Here is a 15,394-nt window from a genome sequence, read left to right on the forward strand (position 1 = left end):
TCCTTGACTTTCGCGTATTAATTCCAGCAAGTTCATTTTGTCCCCTCTGAAGAAGACTGGCAGTTGACAGTCAAAACATACGGTATCAGGAGATCAAAGTAAATTTCCTGAAAAAAAGTTGTCTGAAAGAATGAAACCTTAACAAATATGCAACTAAAATAGTTGCATATGCGAGTATATTTTTAGTGTGTGCGAGTGAAAATTTTATCTAGTCGCATCCGTGCACGTGCGTATAGGTGACCTTATTTTGGACGGAGTGGCTGAGCGCTTCGTCACGTCCCTAGAGTACACTTCTCTCTCTCTCTGCGCTGCGGGTGAGGAGACGGTGCGCGCTCACGCAACTTGGCTGCGGGTAATGCAACGGTGAATGCGAGTATAAACACCAACGTGATCTTTTGGAGTGCGCGAGGTCCGTGAACGGAAGCAGGCATAACGAGCCCTTCACTGAGTGTGTGCTCACATTGAGGGCAGCAGTAAAAAAGTAGAACGCGCTGAGCTCAGCAATAGAGGGTACATGTTTATCAGAATCAGCATGGAGGGACCGGAACTGACGAACTATGATGCCAGGCCAGATGTTCAGCTGTGGTTCTCCCAGGGCAGGGGTCTGCAACCTGCGGCTCTAGTGGCCCTTTGACTCTTTTGCAATGGCTCCCTATAGCTTTAAAAAAACTATTGAATTAAAGAGTTATTTTTTTACAGAAGCTATTAATCATTAATGTCAAATAAAATCAGATATAACAATTTGTTAACCTAAAATAAATCACGTTGTGCAATGACTCAGCACCTTCCTACTTTACCTCCTACAACCTCTACAGACCATCAACTTTCTTGCACCTGTGGCTCAACTTAAGTTTTAAATCCATGGTAAAATAATTAAACCAACAAAAACACTATTCTGGAAGAAAATAGAGATTGTATTTGTGTGGGAACAGATTCATTTAACCGCCAATGTGCCATTTAAATATGCATGTTTTATGTGTGGCAAGAAATAAGCAATTAGCATGTGTTGATCACATGATCATGTTATCAAATTCAAGTTACTTTTTGCAGCCTTTCAAATACATTAACTACAAAAAAATCTTCTTTATATAACATTGTGTTCATGTAAACTGAAATGTAGAATAATTTGAAGATGCAAGATACTGTTTTATTTCTTGATGTCAATTTTATTTTATTTTAAACTGTTTTTAAGTTTCCATTGCTGTTTTTTTAAAACAAAAATTGTTACGTCTTCCTTTAAAATTATATAAAATAAATGACCTGTTATTTCAGCCACTGCTTGTTGCAGAAAAACTTAATATCGACACTAAAACCTGAAAACATTTTGCAAATATCTCAAGTCATTGTCAATCTTTACTTCATACAAAACTACGGTACGCCAGTTAAGTCAACTATTATTCATTAGTGTGCATGGCTATGTTGTTGGCATCTATAACACATTTAACATAGCTTTTCTGTAATTTCGGACACTTATCCATCGCAGTGTTTACCTCCGAGTGCCTCCAATATGGCGGCACATCCGAGTTACTGCCCAGAACGTGACGTAGGTGAAAACCCTTTATTATTAAACAAGATGACAAAATGAACGGTGATTGGGGCGGTAATTGAAAAGTTGCGCATGTTAAAATAAACAGTCATTTTTTGCAACATTTAGCAACAAACCATGTTTAAAAGAAGAAAAAACGTATGGGATGTTGTCAATGTTAATTTTGACCAGGTTTACAGCAATATCTGTGAAATTTGTGATATTTACTTTTCTCCAAAAATACATATTTAAATGTAACATTCAGATTTCATATTTAACATTTAGATTGAGTTTTAACATTTTGATTTAGATTTAACATTGACATATTTTTTACGAGAAAAGGAAATATCACTAATTTCACAAATATTGCTGTAAATCTGGTCAAAAGTAAAATCACATACGTTTTTTTAAACATGATTTGTTGTTAAATGTGGCAAAAAGTTGCTGTTTATTTTAGCATGCGCAACTTTACGATCTACGCCCCATACTTGCTGGAATAAATTCTGTAATCAGTTTGTCATAAATCATTGTTTCAGTGAAACTGAACAGTAAAACTCATTTCAGCTCGTCAGTGAAGTGAGTACAAACCAATGTCAGAACATGAACATTCATTCATTCATTCATTCATTTAATTGAGAGACTCTAATCAATACATGTTTACAGACTTTGTTCAGAAACTGGAACTGGCTTTTCCTGAGAAAGCATGGCAGGAACATACAAACCACACTTAAAGGGCAGAAGTCCTGACCACTACACCACAATGCTGCCATAAATGATTATAGCTTGTAAAAAAAAATGTATGTTTTAACTATTCCAGATGGTTTCCAACAATGGTTGGAAAGCCTTCTCCGTAGCTGAGTAAATAAAGCTCTCTCAGCTCTCTTAGGCATGCATATAACCCACCACTTGTCACACAACTTTGACCTCATGGGTAAATGTGTCGATTTTACTGTGCATGCCTTTGTGTGATGGACAGTGTCCAATACAGACAAATATTAATGCCCGTCCTCTCTTTTTAGACTGTGTCAAGTGTTTCCAGGATAAGGCTCGACCCCCGAACAGGTTGTTCAGCACGTGTTTCTATACTAAGCTCTAACGTTGCAACAGGCATCACTGGTAACCCACTTTCTGTGAGAGTCGCTCTTTGGTCTACAAAGGCTACTCGAATCGAGGTGAGGACCACATGCTTTTTTTGACAATGCACCTGAAAACAGGATGTAATGTTGACATTATATGCACTCCATAAGGGTCAATCCTATACAACCATCTAAAGAGTTTTAGATTAAACTGTTCAGAAAGGAAAAGTTTAATTCATTTAACGTACCTGTGAAAAACTGACATTTAAGAATGTAAATCAATACTTGAAGTCCAAAATGTATTACCGAGGTCATTTAATTATAATTTACTGGTTAGTGCGTTGTAGGAAACATTTTACAGTTCACTTCACAAGTGGGCTGGAAACACAGGGCATGAGGCCAGGGTTTACACAAAAAGTCCTCACTTTGGTGCCACTTCCTCCACCCAGGCACTCCTCCCATGCTCCAGGCTCACCTCCTTATCTCATGACATCATTCATCCTGAAACCAACTGTGTGCAGTGACCAGGGTTAATCATACCAAATTCTCTGACTGTTAATGCCTCACTTTGATTTCCTTTTCTGGGGTAGAGGTCATTGTATGTGTATCTTCCACATTTTGGTTTTAATTTCTGTCTCTGAATGCTCACACTGTGGACACCTCAAAGAAAATAGTCTAAACCTTGGTGCTCAGTGTAGGCAAGGTAGGCAGTGCCTACCCAAGGTGGAACTGATATTTTGATTATTTGTTTTATTTATAATATAATTATAAATCATTTATTTTTCCATTTCTGATAACCTACAGTACCTATAAGTCTGAAAGTGTAACCATTTTGTCCTTTTCATAGCCCAATTGACTAAACATCGCTATTTCCTGGTACGGCAGAGACGCTGCACAATCTGACTACGCTGTAAGGCAGGAGGAGGCCACACCCTCTCCTAAAAGCACATTGCTGCTCTGCCTCTGTTTCCATAGCGTGTTTTTATGTAAAAAGGCAGCTCTCTATGCTGCCTTTGGACATAACCTCGCTATGCTAAATGCTATACATAAGTTCACAGTGCATTAGTGAATTGATATAACGACGTTCTCTAGTTAGACGCAGGATAACACTACAGGCAGGATGACAGCGCTAGAGACGATAAAAAACTTTCTTTTGAGAAAAAACAACAGCTTTTAAAAGATGGGAGACCAACACCTGAGGTACCAGAGCTTCAGCAAAGCTAAGGTCAGAACATTGTTTGTATTTTCCACAGTGAATGGAAAGATTGGCTTTGTGGATGATCCTCGCTGAAGCTGTTCTGAGTTGTTGTTGTTGTCATTTTCTCCTTGTTTCTGTGTTTCCAACACAAACAACGGATGCGCTGTCGTGTCATGAGATACTTTGTTGGGAGAGTGTGCTATTAAATAATTGTTTAAGTTTCTTTAATGGTTTTTTACAATGTTGATTTTGTTAGATGGCTAAATGCTTGTTCATGTGGATCTTGTTGGGTTTTTTCTTTGTTATTATGAATTTTATTTTGATAAGCGCATGGAGATGACTTTGTTGAATTGAATTAACACTTGCCAGCAGAAACACAAGAAATTGTCACTGGTGTTGACATTGGTGGTCTCGATTTGCAACGCCCTGCCTACCCTACCCTAGTGCTCACGACACATCTCTGTTGGTGCTATACAATAAATAACCAGAATTCGCACCAGTTGAAGGGGAACCAAAAATGTGACCAAAAACAAAAAGTTTTGCTGCCCCGATAAACGTAAAATTTTAATTTTCTGCTTGTTTCAATCTATTAGACACGATCCACATTTTTGTGTCTTTTGATTCTGCTTTTTGTTAAAAGCCCACTGATGATACAACAGTTTTAAAGGAAGAACCAACTATAGGTTGGTTGTATGCCTGGGTAATAGTTTCAAATTAAAGATATCGAGATTTCTGTTTTGGCGATATAAAAAATTACTCAGACAAGGTTTTTCAGGTAAAACAAGGTTTTCCTGTAAAACGTAAACGTAAGCTTAACATACTGTTAAATAAAAGAAGACAACATGAATCTGGCTAGAACTATTACATGGAAGTCAAGTGAAACTTCAAAGGACCCATCAAAGGCGATCAGCAGAACTCCTCTCAAAGACTGACAGTTGACAGTCGAAACATGTCGGGAGATAATTTCCTGGAAAACCTTGTCTGAAGAAAATTACAATGTCACCTATAATGATATATGTTTTTATTTCATAGCTTATCTTGTATTAAGATGGTCGTTATTAAGTTAAAACTATCAAAAATTACATCATATAGCGCCATTTTGAGAAAAAAATATTAAAATATGTGTCTTAGTCCATATCAATCCAATCCCAATCCTATCCAACTTTATTTGTTAAGCAACCACAGCTGACCAAAGTGCTGTACAGACGAAAATGATATACATAGCAGCTCATATGAGATAAAAAAATAATACAAATACAAAACAAATTAAAAGGCATAAAACATGAAATACAAAATAATTTAAGAAACTTAAAACATGTCAAGGAACGTAGTAAAAGAAATAAGATAAATAAAAGAAATAAAAACGTGCGAAAAAGCCAAGGAAAAGATATGAGTCTTAAGAAGGGAATTCAAAACAGACAGAGAAGAGGCCTGTTTAAGGTGCTGAAGCAGATCGTTCTACAGCAAACGCATGATCCCCTCTAAGCTTCCGTTTAGTTTTTGGCACTCTCAGGAGTAAATGATCAGCTGACCTGAGAGAGCGGGTGGGCGTGTAAGGGTGTAGCAAGGTAGGTACGGCGGGGAAAGTCTGTTTAGAGATTTAAAAGCAAATAAAATAATTTTAAAAATGGATCCTAAATTGTACAGCTCCCAGCTCGAGTTGCAAACTGTGAAGACAGAAAGTACCCTCAGTAAAAGTTCCCCCTGCTTGAAAACACAAACAGCTTAACACACTGTAAACCTTTACATTCAGAGTAATTCAATAGATTAGGTAGTTTATATTCAAAGTTATAGAAAAAGATCAACTAACTTAATTATGTCAAGTTGGTGTAACATGTTCTTTCTTTTTGAGTTACTTTAACTATTTTTTTTTTTTTTTTTTTTTTTTTAATAAATGGAAAATCTAAAAACACAACTTAAGTACAACTTAATTGAATTAAGTGATTACATGCTAAGAATGATAATAAAGTCCTGTTATTTCTGTTGTTTCAAATAGGGATTATTTAAAAATAAACTTCATTTATTTAGCACTTTAATTTAACTGTTATCAAAAAGTACAATTTTGACTTGTAATTTAATCAACTTAAAAAAAACTTTTGTTCTGGTAACTTATTCAGGTTTACAGTGTAACTGGTTAGAAGCCTATCATCTTGGTCTAATGGTGCCATTTAACTTGCCCTCATACCTTAAACTTTTATCACCTTCTAGCTCATCTTTCAGTGACTTTTTTTTGTTTGTTTCTTCTCCCTTTCTTTAATCTTGAATATCAGTGTCCATCTCCTTTGCTGGTTAGATTTTTCCAACCATGTAAGCAGATTCCAGTGTGTAGAAAGGGCTGAGCTCTGGTTCCCACAGCCAAAGGGAGGCTGCCTGCAAACTGCTGACAAACTATTTAAACTTCACATTACTAAGAGGTGAAGTGAGTGTTTGAATATATGTTGTATGTTTGTGAACATGCGTGAACACACGTAAAAAAAAAAAAACACATGAGCACTTTTCAGCTTTAAGCTGTCACGGGTCTCTTTTTACCTCCTGAGGGAAAGTGTTTTCGTATAAAACAATCATTAGCAGAAGGAAGCTGCTCGCCTGCACAGAAAGGCCAAAGGGTTATATTTATTTTCTAAGAGTTTATATTTGATCAGAGCTGGTTTGTGGTGTGAGAAGTCAAACTGAGGAGGAAGCTTGGGTTAAAAAAACAAAAAAACTGGGAGAAAAATCAAAAGGGTGCTGACATTTCTGTCACACAGATGTTAGCAGCTGTAATAACAGCACGCTGTTGAGAATTAGGGAAACAAAGTTAATAAAAAAAGAGAAAGAATACAAAATATTATGAAGTTTAGAAGAAATGCAGTATATTTAATATGGAAATTGTACATTTCCTAAAGGTAAACAAAAAGGTTTTTCTTATTCGATGCTATATATATGCTGAGGATATGTATGCTTTTTTTTTTTTTTTATTAAATTAAATTATTTTTGGATTGGAATCTGAGCTCCTTTGTGGTCCGAGGCTCGGGTACAGAGCTTAAAGTCAGGATGAATGAGCACACCGCACACACTGGCACAATGTCTTCATTTCACTGACGTCAGAAATCCTGTTGTATTTCACACAGCCCTGTGAGTTTCACATGTGGGCTTCAAACACCCGTGTGTGCACACGCGCACACACTGGTCGGAATTTTGCTTATCTTGGCAGCTGTTTGCTGTTGGGAAATTGTAAAAATGACCTACATATGAGCCTAAATATCTACACCAGTAATTATACTCACAGGTAAAGTACTTACAAAACTTAAAGCTTAAGTCTGTGTGTTCAGACTGGTGGGGAACTACAGTCAGCTGTCTCTCAGACATGTTTATTATGTGTTTATAACAAAATGAAAAATACATAAATTACATATGCTTTATGCGCCTAAAATAGTGTTTAGAAAAAAAAAAAAACATTACTTTTCCACAAACTACATCAAGAACAATCAGATTCAACTGAAGACACACACATTTGTACCTGTTGCATTCATATGATTTAACGATTGTTCAAATTCATCCGTAACTGGCGATTCATGCATGGGTAGTGATAGGAAAACAACGTCTTAAGTGCATTTTATCCATTACTATATTGATACGTTTTTTGGCGTAGTCGCTGCATCATAAAACATGTTTTTTTTAAATCAGTTAAATAGTAACTACATTTTATTTATGAAGCGCTTTTTCACAGACAAAATTCACAAAGCGCTGTACAAACAAAAGTGAAATTAAAACAACAGGAGCAACACCATAAAAGGTCGATAAAAGTTAAAAATCTATCCAAGCAAAAGCTAAAGTAAAGAGCGTGGTCTTCTATTCCAAAGTCTTCATTTAATTGAATTTTGTATCAGTGTAATTCTGATTCTATTTTGTCAGAGGGATTCATGACCTGGGTTGTTTTTAGTTCCTTTCATTTTTGTTGTAGTTTGGTTTATTGTCGCTGTTATTTTCTTTTTTTTTTGTGTGTGTAAAAAAACAAATGTCATGATCATCTGATCAGTCGTTGGTGTTCCCTTACTAAACCATGACCAACATTCTGCGTAACACACGTTACCTGTCCGTGGTCCACGTTGCTTGCCTTTCATACTATAATCCCCCAATAGTCTCAAAAGATAACCCTTCAAGTGCGATCTGTATTTACTTCATGAGTAAATTATTATTATTTTTCCTTTTTTTTTTTTTTTTTTTTTTTTTACAGCTCAGCAAAAACTGTTCAGCTTTCCCAAAAGACTTAAAATTCCACAGTGAACAGAGCAAAACTTCACAAACCAAGAGATTTTGGGCAGAGGAATCAGGCTTTTTCATCTGTGGTCAAAGGGACTGATGACATGTTATCAATAACTCAGAATCATACAGTAGTTCCCACACTTTTTTCACAATGATGTTTCAAAACTTTTCCAAAATTTCGTGACTTAGTTCTGAACCGCTAAGACCTATTTAAAACCATTAAAGTTGTGTTCATAACTTATCTATAATATAGCGTCGTACAATGGCGCAATTGCCTTTGACACCCATTTTGCAATATTTTTTTCTAAAAAAACGATGCATCAGCTTTTGAATGTAACATTAAACAACAACTAACTAAGTGCTACCATGTTTAATTATGAGACTACAATTTCAATTTGACACTTGTATCCAAAGCGATGTACTACAGAAGGTGTTAGGGTTAAGGTGCTTAACGTCCCATAGTAATAGCAAAAGTAGGATTTTAAACATTATTATACAATAGGCTATATTTCAGTTAAATTATTCCATGACTTTTCCAGGAATTTCATGATCGTGGGGAGCGTCTTTACAACAAATAGATGTTGACTGCAAGACAAAAAGTGACTGATTTTCAATTTCTAATGCAACAAAAGCAGTTAGACTGTTCAACCATAATGTGCACCCATAACTTTTATCCTTTGCGGTACAATATAAAACTGAGTTTTTTTCAGTACCTGTGCTGTTGGGCCGTCCACGGTAAATGTCATCGTAGGCCTTCCACTGCTGAGTGACTTGGTAGGCGTGGATGAACACAACCAGCACCGCAACTAGACAGATGAGGGGCACGAGCACCGCTGTGCACAGCGCTGCGTAGATGTTTGGGATAAAGCACCTAAAGGAGGAAAGGACAGAAAAATTCTGTTTAAGAATCTTAAAATGCAGAGTTTATTCCACACATTTCATTCTCTTAAGATGTTTTTTTTTTTTTTACAAACAGGATCTGCTTGCGGAGACTTCAGACCCAGGGTTTCCACTGGATACGTCTCTGCTACACCATGGCTTGGATCCGGTTTTGCTCCGCTGACCGCCGTCCGGCAATCCCCACCGGTGGCGTTTTGAGTGCACCACGTTAGTCCGGCTGACGTCTATATTTACATAATCGCGCAAGAACGCAGTTAAAGGAAGTGCTATAATTTTTTTTTAAATAGTGAATTACAATGACATCTATAATAATAAAGTGCAGATAGAGATGGGCATTTAAGTGGTTAATAGAGCCAGGGAAATAGATGATATATAATTAGAAAAAAATAATAAAAAGAGAGAAAAAGGAGAGAAAAATTAATAAAGATAAATAAATAACGATAAAAAAGGTGACAGGGAAACACATTAACACTTTTCAGACATATATGTATTATTTAGTTTCATAGCGTTTTTGTTTGTTACATGTTTTAAGGTATTAAAATATAAAGTTTACCTTTTGTTGTTGTTGTTGTCCTAGCCACATTTTTTTGCTACAGCCAACAGAAAAGAGATAATATGATGAAATATGATCTGGAGAGTCTTATTTTGAAAAGTAACCGGATGTTTTAATGTTTAGTAAGTGCTTAACTTCCTGTTTCACTGTATTTCTTTACCGAGTTGTTGCGTCGTGCTCCGGCATCCACCAAAAATATAAGTCCTGTGTTTCTCTGACGGAGGGCTCCGGACTGTCGCAGCTGGCACGGAACCGATCCGCAGCGCACCGGACCCGGTGGAAATGAACACATAGAAACCTATCAGTTCCACTGCCATGGCGGAGACGTATCGCAGCGGACCCGCATTCAGTGGAAGACCTTCAGGTGTTCTTGCTCAGTGGATGCAGAACAACAAGGTTGTATCTACATCTTCTGTGCCAGCCTGCAGCAATACTGCAGGATAATTTCAGCTGTTTTTAAGAAAACAAAAAACCCAACCGATTTATTTCCTGCTTTGAAAATGGATAAGAATGTGTAGTGGTTGTGTGACTTCATCTGCTGGCCCTGCCTGAAGGCAAAAATTCACTGTGAATGAAAAATAAACAGTCACAACAAAGAATCTAATCACAGTTGAACATCTCCTGACTAGTGGGAAATGTCAAAAGTTCTTTCCCAGACTTGTCCACACCCGTAACTAAACTAAAAAAAAAAAAAGGCAAGATATTCTGACAAACTGTAACTCATAAACACCGAGCAAAACACTCATGGTATTATGTTCGTCTCTCAAAGGAAGCCTCAGACAATTTGGTGGGAGCGTCACAAACAGATACAAACTCAGCTGGTTTGAGTAATCTCAGGAGAATAATTGGATCTATGCTAGACACAACACAACCTGAGGTATGCCCAAATAAACCACTGTACCCAGGTCCTGCCAAGAAAGCTAGACTATGAGTCTGTGTACACTGAATTATGGATTGTTTGTCCTGCTGTGACCTTGTGAGAGGATGAGATCTGACCATTCTGAAAGTCTCACATGGAGGAGAAATCCCAAAGATTCCTGAATATCAGTAGAAAACATTCCCCCTGGAACTAACTCACACCCTTCATGGTGTGGGAGAGGAGGGATTCAGTACAGGATTGTTTATCCTGTATAAATACAGGACAGCCCAAGCTAATTAAATTAAAATAAAGACCATTCCATTTGAAATAATGCCTTTTTGGTTAAAAATTGTGATTATAGCTGATCCTTACATAACTGCATTGCACTGAAACAGTACTCTTAATAAAAGGTAAAGGTGTTTTATGGAAGTCAGAGTAAAAGCTTGGTCTTGGAACTTCTGACTGTAATTTTTGATTCTAGTATATTCATTTGTATTATTATTATTATTATTATTATCATTATTAATTGTTTTTTTATCTTATTTAGTTTTTTCTACTGTAATGTGTGCACTTGTATTTAATCTTATTTAATTAACAGTCTTTTAATTAATTATGTACGTTTTCTTTTTTCTTTCTTTGTTTAGTGTTTATTCTTTTCATTTGTAATATTTATCGAGCCTCTGTGAAATAAGTAATTCTGATTCTAATTTAACTGAACAACCCTAAATAATGTCCATACCATTAATGTTGTGGCATACAAACTACTTTTTTTTTTGTTTTATAGCAATTCTTGTATCATTGAAGTTATACTCCTATAATAAAACTTATCCCGTCTTTTCTCTATTATTATTAACACCTTTCAATAAAATCTATATGATCCCAAAATGTATAATAATACAAGATGTGTGAGACACTGCTTATGGTGACATTTGAGAAACGGGTCATTTTGTTGAGAGAGGGGAATTAATTGGAAATGGTGCTCAGTCCCTCAAAGAGGAAGGTGTGCTTCCTGGGAAACTGAATACTCCTCTGTGTCCTTGGATCTATCCTGCAATACTCTTACTGTCTCAGTCCAAACCGCCTAAAGGAAACACAGCTACACCCAAGGACACCCTACGTCCCAAGGATAACAGCCGCACCTACGACCGCTTGCTAATTTTAGAGTTCAAACTTAATAAGGTTTGCTTTTTTTTTTTCCCCCTCTCATATAACTTGAGTCCTCAGTAAGAGACAAAAAGTAAACAAAGTTGTTTAACACACTTTTTGGACAGAATAACTAAAAACTACTATGTTCTGGTTTTCAGGTGCTCTACATATGGATGTTAAAGTGTTATAAATAGCTCTATACAGCGTGCTTTGTGTAAAGGACTCCACCTTGAAGGCAAAGTCTTTAGTTTCTGTGTGGGGTGAGGCATCAACACTGAAACTCCTTCATTAAATCATTCATTCACTTGATTGGACAAGCTGCCTCCTCATTCCACGTCACCGGAGCACAAGTTTTCTGTTTGCTCTACTTTGGTGGAAATTTCCAAACAACTTCAATTACTACGAGCCATTCTTGTTTGCACTACACTCAGGAAACATAGAAATAGACGATTGATATTGTTAGTTTTACGTGCGTGCACTCACACATCGCCTTGCACCAAACCGTATACAGCGTGTATGGACCAATCAAAGCCGCCGAGGAGCACGATGACCAGGACGATGATGACCACAGCTGGAAGCCCCCAGCCCAGGAGGAAATATAGCAGGTACCGACGCTCTGTGTGCTCGTCATTCATCACCAGCACTTGCCAGAAGTTCACTGCCTATGGAGCCAAGAGAAGAAGAAACCGTTAGTTGGAAAATTGTGAAGTGAAGCACGTCCAGACATCCTACATGAATATTTGAATAATCCAGTTAATGTTCTGAGAAAAAGTGTAAAAACACATAATGTTTGCGGTACTGTACTTTCTAATTCAGTGTGTTTTTAAAGTTGTATCCGTCTATTAATGTGTTCTTAAATATAGGGCTTTTCTCTTGAGGTGTCCCGATCCGATATCGATATCGGGCTGATATTAGCCTAAAAACAAATATCGAATTCAAATTTCGGGATTTTCCAATTACTGTAGATATTATGTTGAAGGTTAAACTTTATGTAACCAATTGGTTAATAATAAATGGGTCAGTTTTTCTCATACCTAGTGTTGCTGACTATTGTTCTCTGTTTGAGTGACATCACTTTATCAATCCTTTTCTAACATTCCACACTACAAAATATGTAATTATTATATTTTTTTTATTAAAGAAAAGAGAGATGCTGATATCAAAATCAATATCGGTATCGGTCGATACGCAAGGCTGCAATATCGGTATTATATCGGAAATGTAAAAGTTTTTCTACATATGGTCAGATTGTCTAATAGCAGCATGAAAACCACAGTAGCCACTATGTTGCAGGGGAAAATCCCAATAATTCATTAGAAAAATGCAACAAGAAGTTTAGATTTTATCAGTTTCACTGTTTCTGTTTTTCTTTTTTTTTGTCATTAAAGATATTGCTCTTGCACATTTGCCTAATTCCATTAAAAAAGGATTATACTGTCATATAGTAATTTATGTAGCCTATGTAACTTATGTAGCCTAGGGTGGTGGTGACCAACAGTTGCCTTTGCCCCAGGTGCACTGATGTGGGTATAACTAAAATATCTTAACACCCGTCGGACACAGGCTAAAAGTCAAAAGGCGAGTAGCTACACTCCTATTCACACAGGCATAACAAGCATGAAACAGTCATTTGATAAAACTAGTAAGCGCTGGAGCGATGTAACCTAAACAGTAATATATTACCGTGCAAAGGATATGATTGAAATCCAAACTGAGGAAAATGAGGGGTATCAAAGACTGCAAAGTAGGATTTAAAACCAAGAGTGTTACCTCAAGAGCAAATTTAAGTCAATAAACTGATAAGCTGCCTTTTTACAGCATGTAGCAAGTACTTTAATGTTGTGTTTAAGCTGTTTTTTAACTTGAGTTCACCACAGGAAAAAGACCGTGTGACTTAAAGAACTCGAAGTTTTGCATGTCAACATTTTTGTTTATTGTACTTGGAACAAGTTTGCGAAATTTCTTACTTTATTCAAAAAATTGTTTGAAAAGTAATGTCTTAAATAATCTTTTTTTCCTTTTTCCATTTAAGAAATTAATTTTAAATAGGCCTGTTTTCCTGGTAAATAAGAATAAAGTAAACAAAAAAAAGTGACAAAATCGTGATCATAATTTTGCAAATAAATAAAATTGTGATATAAAATAATTTTCCATATATATAATGAATAGCCGTTCTTTCTTGTTATATTGTTTGAGAACACTTATCAAGGTCTTTCAAACAGAGAGCAGGTCCAACATGTAGGTAAAGGAGGCTGAACTCTGCCCTAGATACAGTTAGTACAGTAGCCTATGACTCCTCCATTACCATAAATTCATTATATAACTACTGACATTCTGGGCCCCACATACAGTATGAAACACACCAAGGTCCACAACAAGCGTGTAAGTCCAGTTAAGGGTTTCCAGTTGTGTAACAGCTGGGCTAAACTAAACCCAGGGCAGATTGATGTCATTGTAGGAACCTGCACTCTTTGGTAATGAGAAGACTGCGGCTTTCAGCCACAGTAAGTGGATTATGGGTAACAGTGCGCTGAGCCTCTGCAGTAGCTGCACCTATCACTCTTTGTTGATGCAACAGAATGAAGAGTTGTGTTGCCAGGCAGTTAGCTGGAGGTGAGACAAAGTGGCTCAGCCATTGACCTCATGATGAAAGCCTTCAACAAAAACTCTAAACAAGTCCAAGGGATTTCCTCATCCTAACACAATGTTGTAGCTTGGAAATCTATCTGTATTACATCTAGTCGCTGGTACAGGGGCTGAGTCTGGCATTGTTACAGTCTAAAATTGGCCACGGTTACGTGATTTTTAAAAAAAAATTAGAATTGGTTATTCCAACTTAAATTATTCAGGATTAAAGTGTTCTGCTTCATGTTTACATTGATATAGTAATTTGAATTGAGGTTTACATGGAAAACAGGCTTATTCAGCTTTATTCAATTCCGCTTTAGGTCTAGGGGGTTGGGAAGTGTTCTGGTTGGACAGGGGGCGAACCAACGTATCACGTCTATCGGGAAAAAACACACAGCAAACCTTTTATTTTCAGCTACAACATAGAAGACCACATGAGAAGTGTTTTCACTTTTATTTTTATTTGAGTTTCGAAGCAGCAGCTCGACAATAACATACCGTTTCACTTTGGTCAGCTGAGCAGGAGAAGAGAAAAAGGAACTAATCACTGGTAAATAAAGCCCAGTAAAACTCCGGAAAACAATAACCAGGAATAAATAGTTGCTCCCTGGTAAAGATAATAGCTCTAACAACCGGTATAATGATATACTTGGTGAAATTACAGTCTGTGCAGCAGTATGGGGACGCATTTACTCCGTCTCCAGATTTTAGTATCACCCGTCCGGTGAAGCCTGTTCCGTTTGCTGATGTCCAGTTGTGTGTAATAAGTCCGTGTGAATGTCCGCATGTTTATGCTTCCGTCCATCCAATCTTTTCATTATATCCATGTCTTCTAAGGCTCTTATTGAATAAATAGTCTCGACTGTAGTCTGGGCGGCCTTTTTGGATTGTGTCGTTATCACGACTGGCCGAGCATGTGTAGAACGACCGGAATTAACTTAAAGTGGAATTTGGAATTACAATTAGAATAAACCAGCCACTTAATTCAGATTCAAGTTTAATACGGAATTACATTTGCATTTGGAATAAAGTGTTTACAAGGTCAGTTTAAAGATGATTTAACTTTTAAGGAATTAAAGCTCCCATGTAAACGTGGCCAATATTGTACAAATCATACAAAGAATATAATAACACATTCAAATTCAAAAACTAGAAGCTGGATTTCAGAAACTTTTAAACGCATGAGAAAAAAAAAACTGTTGTAAAAGGTAAGTCTTTGGTTAGCGTGATAATATGGTACCACTGGTGCCTTCTTGTCAATTAA

General features: G+C 36.7%; 1 protein-coding gene across 1 annotated transcript in view; it reads right to left on the minus strand.

The window, feature by feature from the left end:
• The window catches only part of adgrv1 (adhesion G protein-coupled receptor V1), a 131,407-nt gene that overhangs the window by 22,701 nt on the left and 93,312 nt on the right, over positions 1–15,394 (minus strand). The window contains exons 90-91 of the mRNA XM_028457526.1: positions 11,986–12,164; positions 8,758–8,915 (exon numbers count right to left, since the gene is read on the minus strand). Coding sequence (XP_028313327.1) covers positions 8,758–8,915; positions 11,986–12,164 — 337 coding nt within the window. The remainder of the gene's footprint in view (positions 1–8,757; positions 8,916–11,985; positions 12,165–15,394) is intronic.

This window comes from Gouania willdenowi, chromosome 9 (genome assembly GCF_900634775.1).
Source record: "Gouania willdenowi chromosome 9, fGouWil2.1, whole genome shotgun sequence".
NCBI classification, from domain to species: Eukaryota; Metazoa; Chordata; class Actinopteri; order Blenniiformes; family Gobiesocidae; genus Gouania; species Gouania willdenowi.